This window comes from Octodon degus, unplaced genomic scaffold (genome assembly GCF_000260255.1).
Source record: "Octodon degus isolate 3935 unplaced genomic scaffold, OctDeg1.0 scaffold00126, whole genome shotgun sequence".
Classification (NCBI taxonomy): domain Eukaryota; kingdom Metazoa; phylum Chordata; class Mammalia; order Rodentia; family Octodontidae; genus Octodon; species Octodon degus.
This window is the reverse complement of record NW_004524702.1, coordinates 6,161,513-6,175,120: the sequence shown is the minus strand read 5'-3', so window position 1 is coordinate 6,175,120 and position 13,608 is coordinate 6,161,513. Positions and strand designations below refer to the sequence as shown.

At 50.2% G+C, this 13,608-nt stretch overlaps 1 protein-coding gene across 1 annotated transcript in view; it reads left to right on the top strand.

Annotated features, from left to right (window-relative positions):
• The window catches only part of Mcf2l2 (MCF.2 cell line derived transforming sequence-like 2), a 196,619-nt gene that overhangs the window by 54,833 nt on the left and 128,178 nt on the right, over nt 1-13,608 (top strand). Inside the window, exon 9 of the mRNA XM_023700648.1 lies at nt 168-287. Coding sequence (XP_023556416.1) covers nt 168-287 — 120 coding nt within the window. The remainder of the gene's footprint in view (nt 1-167; nt 288-13,608) is intronic.

The window sequence follows — 13,608 nt, the reverse complement described above, 5'->3', positions numbered from 1 at the left end:
AGGAAGGAAGGAAGGAAGGAAGGAAGGAAGGAAGGAAGGAAGGAAGGAAATATGTGGACACACACGAGTCCTGATCCCAGATGGAGTTTCGAGTTTTCCGGGGCACACCCAGCCTGTCCTCATAGTTGGGCACCTGCGGCTGACAAGGGTTCTAACATGTCTCGTAGGTGAAGCTCACCTTGGACCATCTGCTGGAAGAGCAAGCAGAGTTGACAGCCATCGGAGACAGCGTGGTACACGTGGAGCAGCTTCTTAAGGAGCACAGACAGCTGGAGGACAAAGGCCAGGTTTGTTCTTTTTCTAGTTAGGCCTTGGCAAGTGACTGCTTCGGAGCCAGTCGACTGTGGTGCTGGTGCATTTGCATGCCAAGGGTTTGTCCCTGGGCCTGTCGGTTGTTTGGTACTCAATCCACAAGCTAGAACTTGTGGGTGTCGACACCCTGTGACTCAACAACATGCTTGGTGCTCACTGTGGTGCTTGTCACCCTTCCTGAAACCAGTGAACAAGTCCCAAGCTGCCACAGCACTGGCAGGAGGTCGCTGTGGAGGACGACAGGTCATGTGCAATCATCTCAGTCACCTCACCATGAGGTCCCCGAGGATACAGGCATGTTAACACCTCTGAGGAGTCACACTGAATAATACCCAATAGCACAGAGTTGTCATGAGCTGCCGGACACAGTGGAGGGCAGAGGCCCAGGCACGAGAGAGCCTTGGGCCAGCCCCGCTCCTCCTGGGCTCAGCAGCCAAGTGCGGAGGCCGCAGGGCACGCACCCCTCGCCTGTCAGCACCAGTCAGCTCCTGCCAGGGCTGCCCTGTGGCGCCCGATGTGCGGGGGGAGTCGGTAATAAGGAGGGGAAAGTTTAAAGGGGAAACTACAAAAGCCAACAATAGCCAGAGTAGGACCTTAGATGGAAGTCGGGCCACGTGGGCGCTCTGGGTCGAAGCTGTCCCCTCGCCCCTGCCCCAAGAGTCGCAGAGAGGAGACTTGCAGAGGACTATGTGCGCCCAACTCTCTCACCAGCATTAAGCCGCTTCCTAGAGCTTCGCGCCGCTCCATGCTCAGAAGGGATTTTATTTTAAGTTCTCACAGCTTTAGTTTCTTACCAGCTAAGGCCAGTGAGTCATCTCTTTCCAGGGAAGTCCCGTTCTGCTTTTCCTCCGTCAGCTTTTCTAAGCTGCTTTCTCCTGGGGACCACTCTCCTGTGAGTAGTACTTCCTCTCTGCACCACACCAAGGGCTTCTTTCACAGAGGCCGATTCTGCAGTCTGAGAGATTCGCGCCTCACAGGGTGCCCCTCTGTCTCCTGGGGATGCACACCATCTGGGGAAAGGCTTATTAAATACATAGAATTCAGGCTCTCTCTAGGGACCAGAAACTGCATCTTAACAAGAATAAAAAATTCCCATTTGAGTGACATGCACTGATTTCAGAGACAGAGGCCCCCAAAGGCACCGAAACCAATGCTGCGTTCAGCAGGAGCAGCTCCTCTGCGTGCTTAAAGAGAGGGAGCCACCTGCACACCCATGTCCTCCCCAGGACTCCCGTCCTGCCCTTCCTGGGGTCACCCGACAGCTGACCACTTTTGCTGCAAGTCACCAGAAGCATGTAGCAGGCAGTAAAGAAATCAAAGCTCATGCATGTGATGACTGTGTGTCACAGCGTCTCCAGAACACGTGGATCCAATTTTATGTAGTAGCTTCTTTAAGGGAACTCACAATGAAATATGGACACCATGTATCTGTGGTTCTATAATGTACATATTAAGAAGTTATGCCTCATCCATAAGAAGGCCTTCCTACGTATATGGAGGTGGTTGCTGACCTCCAGGAGTGTGCCCATTGCTTGGCAGGTCCCACTTGTCCTGGGCTCGGTGGGTACAGTGGAGAACGAGTCGAGGCCCTGCCCTTGTGGTTTCCCATCTGTGGGAGAAAGTTAATTGCTAAGCACACGCTTAAATAAATACCTCCTGGGTTCTTTCTATGGAAGCAGCCCAAATTATAAAGAGCACAATAAAAGATAGATAGTGGAAGTAAGGAGATAGATCTTTATCAAATGAGAAGGGTCCAGGAGATGGAGGGAGGGAAGGAAGGCAAGGTTAAAAGGAGTGAAACAGAAATGGAGGTGTGTTGTGTGTGTGTGCCTGCTCCACACAAGGAGTGGGAACATAGTGTACTGCAGACACCGACGGAAGAATTAAAACACAAGTAAACAAATACCAACATAGGACAGTGACAAGTGACAGAAAGGAAAGACAGGGTATAATAGAAGGTTACTGGAGGCTATGCTAGTTGGGGTGGTCAGGAAAGGCCTCTGAGAAGGTGACCTCGGACCACCTTTGATCTCTGAAGTGGCCAAGCTTTGGAGAGGAGGGAGAAGGCTGAGGAAGCTCCTCGTGCAGAGGTCTACGATAGGGTGGAGTGGTAGGCTGCAGGGTGTTGCTGGAGCGCAGTGAGCCAGGAGGAAATGACCTGAGAGAGCTGGGCAGGAGCTGAGGCGTCGTGTTGGGCCGCAAGGCCTTTGGCAAGGAGTGTCTGTGTTTTGTTCTCCGTGGAACAGGAAGCCATAGACAGCGTGGTGCTCTAGGCTGTTTTCCAAGTAGTGGTGATGGATCTGCATGACTGTATCCAAAGACTCTCTTCTTCCCAGCCTGGCCATACTTTAAGCATGACTTTGCTCCTTAGACTTGTGACCCTTGATACATGCCTTCAAAATGGCTGCCCAGAGGTAAGGATGAGGCCTACTGTCGTGGGACAGGCAATGCTCAAGGCCCAGGCTTGAGCAAGCTGGGTGATCTGTGGAGTTCAGGCCTGCTCCTCACTTACCTATTTCTAAAGCCTTCATTCTACTATATACAATATGTCTATTCCTCTGCTTTTGGGAAAACCAGAGTTATAACTGGAGTCTTTCACAGTATGTCTTCTGTCAAATTTCTAAGAGGAGTGTCTTTCAGGTGTTAGGGGCTTGGCTAGCCTTTCTTCGGTCCTGTGAAGTGCTAAAGGAACAAGATGGCGTCTACCAACTCATCAACTATCTGCTTGAGGTTCGTCCTGTTCTCAGCCCTCAGATGTCCACTTCTATCCCACGCAGCCACAGGCTGATTCTGGCTTGTCACCAGCTTTCTCTTGTTATAGTGACACCATCCTCACGGTAACCTCTGCACCAGCTCACTAGCCAGACTCCTGCGCATGTGAAGTGAGCCTGTTGTCTTGCTCCGTGCTGAGGGTTAGCTGTCAGCAGATCCTTCTTCCTGATTCTGAAAGGCAACAGCTTCAGTGGTAGTCTTCTACAGAAGCAGAATTTGCAAGCTGAGAGTTGGCAGTAGGCTGGTAGGAACTAGACCAGGACAGGGTAGGGGGACCCAAGTGGAGTCTAGCCGCAGCTCCCCCTCCCCCAGTGCCACTGTGCCCGAGACAGCACAGAATCCAGGGTATGAACCTCCTGAGGATGAGTCCCCTGGCTGGAGGGTGGCAGCTTGTAGTCTGTGAGTAAAATTGTCACACCCACAGGGAAGTGCCCAGCCTATACAAGAAGCGCCGCTGGGCTCCTCACCCTCCTCTTACCTCTGCCCTCCTTGCTTCATCCAGCCTTCCTCTCACACCTATGCTCCTTCCTGGGCCATTCCCTGGGGGTTCTGGGGTGCAGCAGCATCACCCTCTTCCTTACTATTTTCTTCCATGTAGACACTGTCGTCCTGCCTGTCTCAGCAAGAGGAGAGGGGAGAATCGGCTCTTGTTACACTAAAAATTTCCAACTCGCGTGTTACTTGCCTACCTAATCTGCTGTTATTTTCAGCATCTGAAAAAGTCCCCATAGTCAGAACCATGAGTCCAGCCTTTTCTTTATTATTATTTCTTTGAGGGTTTTGTTAACTATCTATCTTGGGCAGGAGCTGCATGAACTGAAAAACAAGCTGTGATTTGGAGGTTTATAGTAAAAACTCATGGTTGGCAGCAAAAGGACTTCATGGTCATAGCCATGTGACCATCACTACAGCCCTTGTGGGGAGCACAGGTGGATGGGGTGACAAACACACAGGTTTGGGGGTCATTTAAGCTGGACTCGGTTCTGGCCACTAACAACAATCTGCTGTGCAACCCCAGCCAATTTCTCAGCCTTTCTGAATACAGCACCCTCAGCTTTTTTTTTTTTTTTTTTTTTCAGAACCAGGGATTGAACTCAGGCCCTTGCACTTGCCAGGCAAGTGCTTCTTCTACTGAGCCATCTCCCAGGCCCCTACCCTCAGCTTTTAGATAATTTATCCTACAACTGCCTCCTTTTCTATGCATATGTTCTGTATTTCTTTCTCTTGCCTGACTGCTGTTGCTACTATTCCAAGGACTGTATTAAACAGGAATGGGGGTAGCATAGAACCTTGTCTTGTTCCTGATTTTAGAGAAAAGCTTTTTTCTCCCCGTTTAACATGATGTTGGCAGTGTGTTTGTCCAGGAGGCACCTTGAGATGATATTAAATGAAATCCATCAGACACCCCAAATTTAAATATGTCATGGTTTTGTATGAGAAACCCAAAATGTAAAAAAAGAGCAAAATCAAAGATGATAGTAAGTTGGGAAGGTCTTTTCCAAATTAGAAAAGGAACAAGAGAGGGGAGAGAAAGGAAAGGCAAAGGGGATTTTATTTTATTTATTTATTTATTTATTTGCCAAGAGGATTTAAAAAGAGTGAGAATTGAAGCAAAAAGTGTAAATAGAGGGCCAGAGAGGTAGCTCAGTGACATAAGCACCTGCCTGGCAAGCGCAAAGTCCTGAGTTCGATCCCCGGGAGAAAAAAAGTGGAAATAAGGTTTTGCAGATTGGAAAGAGGGCCTAGTGCTGGAGGGAACAGGAAGGGATAGAAAGACAAGGGGACAAAAAGTTAAGATGGGTTATGTACAAGAGCAAACTCACAACAAATACAATCGTTGTGTACTACAAGCACATGCTAATAAGAAATATTTAATATTTGCAGGGTCCCTGCAAAGATTAAATTAGTTATATTTTTAAGGACTTCGCAAGAGCCTGGGGTTTAGTCGGTGCCCAGGACTTACCTACTCATTTCCGTGAGCGTGGTCTCCCAGCTGTCCAGTGGCTGACTGGGGTAGATGCTCAGTGATCCCTGCAGATTGTCCCCTCAGGTCCGCTGCGGCCCACTCCATCTGTCACTGGAGCCGGAAACCTGTGCTATTATTAATAAAATAGGCAGCTGGACCGAAGGGGAAAATGTTAGCAGAGACTTCCTTGCCAAGCTTTGATGCTTCAGTATTTAATCAAAGTCAGACCCGCCTAAGCAAACTGAGGAGGACTCTAAGCATTTCCAGGACCAGTGTCGCCATTTTTCTCTGTGTCTGTTGGTCAGAGGCGGATTCTTGAGGCAGGCTGTCTACACTAGAAACCTGGCTCTTTCCTTTCCTGCCCACTACCTCAGGCCTTGTTCCTTCATTTCTCTTTTGTAAAACAGTCCCTGTGTCAACGGGCTTGTGGTGGGGAGTGAAATGATCAGTGTCAATGCTGACTATTGCCATAACTGTGGCAGAGGTGGGAGGGTGGATTCCGGGCTCCACAATGTCTCCTAGGCTCCAGCTGTGGAGGTTGAACCCTTCTAGAATCTGTCATCACTCTTCATTCTGCAAGTATTTCTCGATCTCCTTCCAAGTCAGTGTGCTCTGAGTTCTGAGCAAACATTTGTAAATCATAGCCCGAGTGTTACTGTTGTAGCCTTCCCTACACGCTAGGAGTCTCCAGGTGGTGACAGGACCTTTTCTCAGGACAAGAGCACTGAGTATTCACCCCGGGGTCCTTTTGTGTCATTTTGTTCCCATATCATTATTTCTTCTTGTTTTGCAGAACAATCATGCATGAGCACCTAGCACACGCCCTGTCCTATTTTAAATGGTGCCAGGAGTGGACTTAAGTCTTGCGCACACAGCTGTGTGGTGGAGCGTAGTCAATGGCTAAGAGAAGACAGTGCAGTGAGTGGTGTGGCTGAGGAAGAGAAGCATGTTGTGGGAACACAGCGGAGGGGCGCAAAATCAAATGGTGCCGCCCCCCCACCCCAGACGGTTCCCTGGAGAAGGCAAAGTGAAAGCGATGTACAGGAAGCTAGCTCCGGAGAAGTACAGGAGCAGGAAGGGTTGCAGGAGAGGGAGAAGGGAGGAATGGAGACTTCCAGGCAGAGGCAACATATGGAGACAGCATGGCAGCCAGGAGCTGCTGGGATACTGGGGAATGACAGGTGGGCCCTAAGCAGGACTGTGGCAGAGGGCGGAGAAGAGGGAAGTGGAGGGGGAAGAGGTCATGGGAGGCGTTGCAGGCTGCAAGCAGGACACAGCATGATGTTAGCAGAAGACAGATCTGAGGATTGGTGGAACAGAAAAGAATACGCAGACACAACTTCAAGCTACCTTCTCTTTGACAAAGGGGCCAAACACCTGCGTTGGAAGACAGGTGGCTTCTTTAATACATGGCAGTGGGAAAACTGGCTTTCCACATGCTGAAGCTTGAACCTAGCCCCATAGCTCTCACCATGCACTAAACTAGAATTGAAATGGATCAGAGATCTAAATATTGAAGAACTGGCCAAATAGCTCAGCAGATTAAAGCGCCAGCAAGCAGGCACAGGGGCCAGGAGTTCAATCCCCAGGGCTGCCATGTTGGCCCTGCCCCCAGAGGAGCCTGAGAGGGCAATTGAGACTGGGCATGGTGGCACATGCTTGTAATCCTAGCTCTTGGGAGGCTGTAGACAGGCAGATCACTACTAGTCCGATCTAACACTGATCGGACCCTGAACACACTGTAGACCCTGTAGAGCCTTCCCTAAAATACAAGAAAAAAGATCTAAATGTGAAAACAGAAGCACTTGCTCTGCTGGAAGATAGAATAGGTAAAACTCTTAGAGACAGAGGTGTAGGCCAAGACTATAAATTAAACATCAGGGCTGGAGAGCTAGCTCAGTGACGTAAGTGCCTGCCTGGCAAGCACAAGGTCCTGTTCGAGTTCTGATGCCTAAATAATTTTTTTTGGTTTAGTACAGGGTCTGCAGGGTCTCACCACATAGATTGGACTCATAGTGAGTCTCCTGGGGGCCTGCCCATTAGCTCAGTGGTTTAAGTGCCTGCTTAAGCAAAGCAGTCAGGCTCAGGATGCTGTGGTTGGATCCCCAGATCCTCATGCCTTACCAGACCTGCTCTTAAGGCATCCTGAGACAGCCAAGAAAAACAAACAAACAAAAAAAGACTTCTCCTGTGCTCAGCCTCCCAAGTGGTGGGATGGCAGGCATAGGCCGCCACGCCCAGTCTCTATCACTGTCTCAGCACACCCCAGGGCAGGGCTGGCACAGCATGCCAGGGATGAAACCGCAGCTGCCGCACTCTGTCTAAGCAGGTGCTTTAGTCCACTGAGCTATCTGGCCAGCCCTATGATACCTAAAGTAATTAACTAATTAAACACCAATTACACAGGAAATAGCACAAAAATCAACAAATGGGATCACATCAAATTAAAAAGCTTTTGCACACCAGAAGAAAGCACTGAGTGAAGAGACAATTCACAGAATGGAAAAAAAAAATTTTCCAGCTACTCCTCAGACAGAGGACTAATATCAAGAATAGAAGAACTTAAAAAATCATGTCCCCCCAATTTAAAGACCTAACCCAAAACGGGCATCTGAAATGAACAAATACGTCTCAGACAAAGAGGTACACATTCCAAATAAATGTATGGAAAACTGTTCAACATCACTGGTCATTTAAGAAATGCAAATTAAAATAGCACTGAGATCCCATTTCACTCCACAAAGAATGGCTATCAACAAGAAATCAGCCAACCAGACGTGGTAGCACACACCTGTAGTCCCATTACTCAGGAGGCTGAGGCAGGAGGATCGTTGTAAGTTCAAGACCAGCCTGGGCTATAAAGTGAGCTCAAGGCCAGCCTGAACTGCATAGTGAGATCCTGTTTCCAAAAAGACTGGAAAAAAAAAAATAAAGAAAAAGAAATCAACCAATAACAAATGCTGGTGAGGCTGTGAGGGAAATGAACTCTCCTCAGCGTTGTTGGGAGTGTAAATGACAGCCACAGTGACAGTCAATGTGGAAATTCCTCAGAACACTAGACTAGGGGTTCTGTTTGGCCCAGATATTTCCCTTCGAGGTATCTTCCCAAGACAGTTGAGAGCAACATGCCACAACAAAGCACGCACACCCATATTCACCAGCACGTTCATAGTAGCTAAACCTTCGACACAGCCCAGATGTCCATCAGCAGATGAGTGGATATAGAAAATGTGGCATTTATACACAGTGGAGTACTATTATGCCACAAAAAGGATAAACTTAAGTCACTTATAGGAAAATGGATGCATTTCAAGACCATGATGTTAAGTGGAATAAATCAGACACACAAGCGTAAATGTCACATGGTTTTTCTTGTACAAGAAACACAAGGGTGAATAAGGAGCAAAATGGAGGATAGATATTGGGAAGTAGAAAGAACATGTTCAAGTGGGAAGGGAGCAGGGTGGGGGGAGGAAGGAATTTTTAAAGAAGAGTGAATAGAAGGAAAAAATGGAAATTTTCTAAGTAGAGAGAGTGAGAAGGGTAGAAAGGAGGGGCAGAGAACAGGGAAAAAAGAATTAGGAAACTTGCAGGCACAGACTCCTCATTATGGATGTGATATTAGGAATGACAAACACCTACTAACAAAAATAAAGATTAAAAATACAGTAAAAGGGTTTTGTGCATTGCTCAGAGGCTTAGACTCATTCCTAAGGAGCTCGGTGTGCAGGAAAGGCCTTGGTGCTTGGCGCGGTGGAGACCGACCAGGACGCAGTGTTGGAGTGCTGCTCTGTCTCAGGAGCAGAGTTTGCAGCGCAGCTTTTTAAAGTCAGGTCCTTAGGCCGGGGAGATAGCTCAGTGGAATCGGTGCTTGCCTAGCAAGCACAAGGGCCTGAGTTTGATCCCTGGTACTACCAAGAAAAAAATAGTAATAAGTAAAAGGCTGCACTTAAAACATTATTTCAGATAGGATGGGTGGGGCAAAAATAAATAAATAAAATAAAGTCAGGTCCACAGAGCTACAGAATCAGCATCTGGGGGAGTTTTACGAGATTGGCCTGTGTGGTCAGTGTCAGAGCCGGCCCACAGCGGGCATCTGCCGGCTGCCTCGGTCCCAGCTGTGGAAACCTCAGGAAAGAGAGGTCACAGATGTGACCCCAGCTGCAGCCCGAAGGCCTGAAAGTGCTGCCTGGTGCAAATCTGTTTTCAAAGACTGAAGAATCCGCAGTCTGGCCCTGAGATCTGATGGCCACAGGTGGCAAAAGCTGCAAAAACCACACCTTCTCCAGCAGGTGGGAGGGTCCCCCTCAGTGACTGTGCTACTGCTGGGGGCAGGTCTCTCCCACCACGCCACCCCTCGGTGACACCCACACTGTCCTCGCAGACACGCCTGGACACCCGCATTACTGCTTTTCTAGCAATCAGCTAGACACCCAAATGAACGAGCAGAGAGAACCTACAGGAAGCCCGACCACCAGCTGTGCCCCTGGGAAGCACCAAAGCGGGCAGTGACAAGGACAGGGTGTGTCTGGGCTCAGAATCCAAAGGTCTTAAGAAGGATGTGGGTGAGCGGGGTGGGTGGGCAGAGGTTTGAAAATTGCTGAAACCGTAAACCAGCAGGGCTTGAGAGAAGGAAAGGCTGACTTCACAGAGTCTTCAGGGTGCCTCAGATTTTTACGATACAAAGTGAAACTGGGCCGGTGTGGCGGACTGGGTCTTCTGCATGATCCGAAGGTGGCTGCAGGCTCTGCTCTCTGATACATTGTAAAATAAAAATATGTGGACTGTGGGGTCAGCGCAGCTTCATACGATCCCACCCAGCAGACCTCTTCGGGTTCACTGGTTCATTCTATTGCTCAGCTGTTTCCTGGACGCCCACTGAGAGCAGGCGTAAAGCTTACGTTCCGGTGGGGTGGTCGGTCGAAAGGAGAGGGGACTCACGTTGCACAAAGAAGATAACTTTCTCATAGGGATAAATGCTGCTGTAAGAAACGAAGTAAAAGAGAGGTGCGGGCTGGGTGAGCCTGCCGGTGTGGCTTCGGGGACAGTAGTTGGGGAAGGGTCTGGGAGGGGATAACCTACCTGGGACAGGACCTGGCTTGGGCCCATCCTTTCAAAGCGAGGAGGCAGCTGCCCTCCTCAGAGCCCTCCAGCATGTCCGTGTCACAACGAGTAAGCGCAGAGGTCACCTGGGTACTGGCCAGGCCCTCGCCCCGCCCCATCTTCCCTCTGCCTCACGCCTTCCCCTCCTTCCTGCTTGTGGCCTCTGCTCCAGCCACCCCTGCCTCCTTCCAGCCTTTCTGACTTGTCGAACGCCAGCCCACAGAGGTCGAGGACTTGTCCCTTCCTTACCTCCTAACTGCTGTGTCACGGGCCCCAGAGAGCGTACTCAGATTTGGAGATTTGCTAGGGCAGCTCCTAGGACCTAGCGTATGGTTATAGTCCCGTGTATGCTCTATTATGGGGAGAAGGAGCCTGATGAGATTTACAGAGGGAAGAAGCATGTAGGCTGACCTTCTGAGGAGACCAGGCCCAAGCTTCTGAGGGTTCTCCCTAGCAGGGTCCACAGGACAGGATTCACCCACCAGTGGGTTATAATAGCATTCGTGAAATGCTTTTTATCAGAGAAGCTCATCAGAGGCTCAAAGCCCAGTTTTTACTGAGGGTTTGTTATGTGGGTAGGTAGTCTCACTGGCACACACCAGGATTCCAGACTGCTATCAAGAAGACAGAAAAAATGAGTATTCAGGATAAACCGTATTGTTCACACAAACATTTTGGCACTGTGAGACTTGTTTGTTTGTTTGTTTGTTTGTTTGTTTGTTTTGGTAAGACTAGGATGGAATCCAGGACCTTGCACATGCCAGGCAGGTACTATACTGCTGAGCTGCCCTCCTAGTTCCTAGGGAGGTATTTTATTATTTTTATAAGGAATGGTGGGAAACCTCCTCAAATCTGAGTCCCTGGGTACAGAAAAGAACTCTCCCTGCCATCAGGTCTTTCTCAGGGAAAGTGACCGCAAGCCTGCTAGGTTAACCCATCTCTGCACAGCTGGAAAAGCACCTTTTCAGTAAGACCTCTCATCATCTTTTTTCTTTTTTAAGAAGATATTTTTATTTGTACTAGAACACTGGGAATTGAACCCGCAGATATTCTACCACTGAACCACATTCCCAGAACTCTTCATTTATTTTTTTATTTTGAGACACAGTCTTGCCAAGTTGACCAGCTGGCCTTGAACATGCAGTCCTCCTGCCTCAGCCGCCCTAATAGCTGAGGTTACCATCCCATTTAAAATGACGCTTGCAACAGGAATTCCTGCCTTTCCCTCCTTCTGTGGTTTGTTCTCCGTAGCACTTGTTTCTGTCTAAATGCTGTTTAATCTGTGTGTAGGTAGTTGCGTGTCACAGGCACCTCTTCTTGCCCTGTAAGTGTCATGAGGGCGGTGGCTGCCTGCTGTACCAGGTAGCACAGCGCTTCCTAATTGGCAGCGCCTCAGTAGCAGGCGATGGGCAAGTGAGCGAATGCTTGCAAACAGGAGAAGGTGGCGTATTTGCTTAGAACCACGTGACTTATGCAGAAAGAGGAGAGAAATCCAGTTGCTGAGCAGATGGGCCAAAGGCAGGCAGGACCCGAGGGCCCAGGAAGGGTTCCATAAGCGCAGTGAGTGGTCTGCACTCCTTCCCCTTCGGCTCCCCCCGCGCCCCGCTCTTCTCAGGGCCAAGTGTCTGCCTTACCTCCTTTCCCTTGCATTAACAGTGGATCCAGAGTCTCATTACAGGCGAGATAATACGCCATGCTTTTCTGCCCTAGAGCTTAGCAGGATTGTAATAATTAGTGATCTGTATACTTTAGTTATTATCTCTGTTGCTGTTAAGCTGTGACTTTTGGCTTGTGAACACTGACCTTGGTGTGCCGGCCAGAACTCCTCAGATGTCTCAGTACATGCATAGCGACTGCTGGAATCAGGCTTCCTAAGTCAGATTCAGTGAGCCTGGCCTAGGCACCTTCCAGGGCATCGCAGGGCCCAGCTCAGACCCAGGCCAGCTGCACCTCCGCAGCCTCCCTCTGGGTCCTGAGCACACAGCGCCAGGCGTTCGTCAGCCTCCGATGCCCGGCTCCCATGCCAGCCCCTCACGCCTGACCGGGTGTCCCTTCTGCAGGAGCCCTTGGAGAAGGCACAGCTGCTCGCCTTGGCCGGGGACCAGCTCATCCAGAGCCACCATTACGCAGTGGACTCCATCAGGCCCAAGTGCGCGGAGCTCAGGCACCTCTGTGACGACTTCATCAATGAGAACAAGAAAAAACATGACATGCTCGGAAGGTCCTTGGAGCTGCACAGACAGCTGGACAAGGTGAGCGAACACATTCACAAACGTGCAAGAGTCTGTCTGGGCTTTGGGGGCTGAAGGCTTAGCCTGCAGCCTTCATGCCGAGCTACACCTCCAGCCTTTGTTGGTCCTTACTCCAAGACAAGGACCCTCTAAGTCATTAAAATGACCAGTCTAGGCTTGAATTTGTGATCCTCCCGGAGGGCTGGGAGTGCAGATGAGCACCACACACAGGCTGCACAACAGGTTCCTTGCCTCACGTGATAGCTGAGAGATCGAGGACTTTATATGCAAAGTGCCTTGTGTAAAACAAAAAGTGCTGAGGAGACATTAAACCATGTAGCTTTGGCGGTGCAGCCCAGCCTTGTCCTGGGTGGAGGCAGACTTAGCGTGTGTGTTGGCCAGCCCGTGGGCACACTTCCCAGCTCCCTTTCAGGTCCGTGGAGAATCAAGTGCTGTGTTTGCAAAGTGCTTCACAAGAGGCAAGAGATCATGAGCGCTGTGGAGAAGCTCGAGCAAGCATGGTCTCTGCGCACCCACCAGGTCCGGGCACCTGCCCTGTTTCTGCCAGGAGCACTTATGCCGCTTGCTTAATCCTTGGGGCTGCCTATAAAGAAGGTCCCACTGACTCACTGGACAAAGCAGAAACTGGTGCTCGGCTTGAAAAAGTCGGTGGGCCTTAGAACTTGGGCACTGTGCCAAGGGTGGCTGTACACGCCTGGAACCTCAGCACTTAGGAGCTGAGTTCAAGGCCAGCTGGGGCTGCTGTAGCAAGTCTGAGGCCAGCCTGAACCATGGACTAAGTCCTCGGCCATGAGAATCACCTGGTGAGCCCGCTGTCACTGCAGATTCTCTACTGCAACCCCTGGGAGACCCAGGTTTTCCGAGCCTGGTGATGCCTAGGAATGGTGATGCTGCAGTTCATCAGGTTGCACGTGGTCCACGCAGAGAACCCTGGGAGGAGCGACGGCCCGAGGCGAGCTGTGGTGTAAGTGCAGGAAGCCAGACTGTCAGATTAGAAGCCAGAACAGCCAGATTCCAAACACAGCTCCTTGGGCTGCCCAGCCATGTGCACGCGCAGGCCTCCCAGGCGGGTGCCCCGTGGGCCGAGCTCCTCATTAGCTGCTGCAGCCGGGACTGCTGGAGCCTTCCCGTCCGCTGTTTCCAGGCCGTGTGTGGCCAATGGCCATGAGTCAGCATGTTGCAGCCCCGCACCTGCTTCTGTCC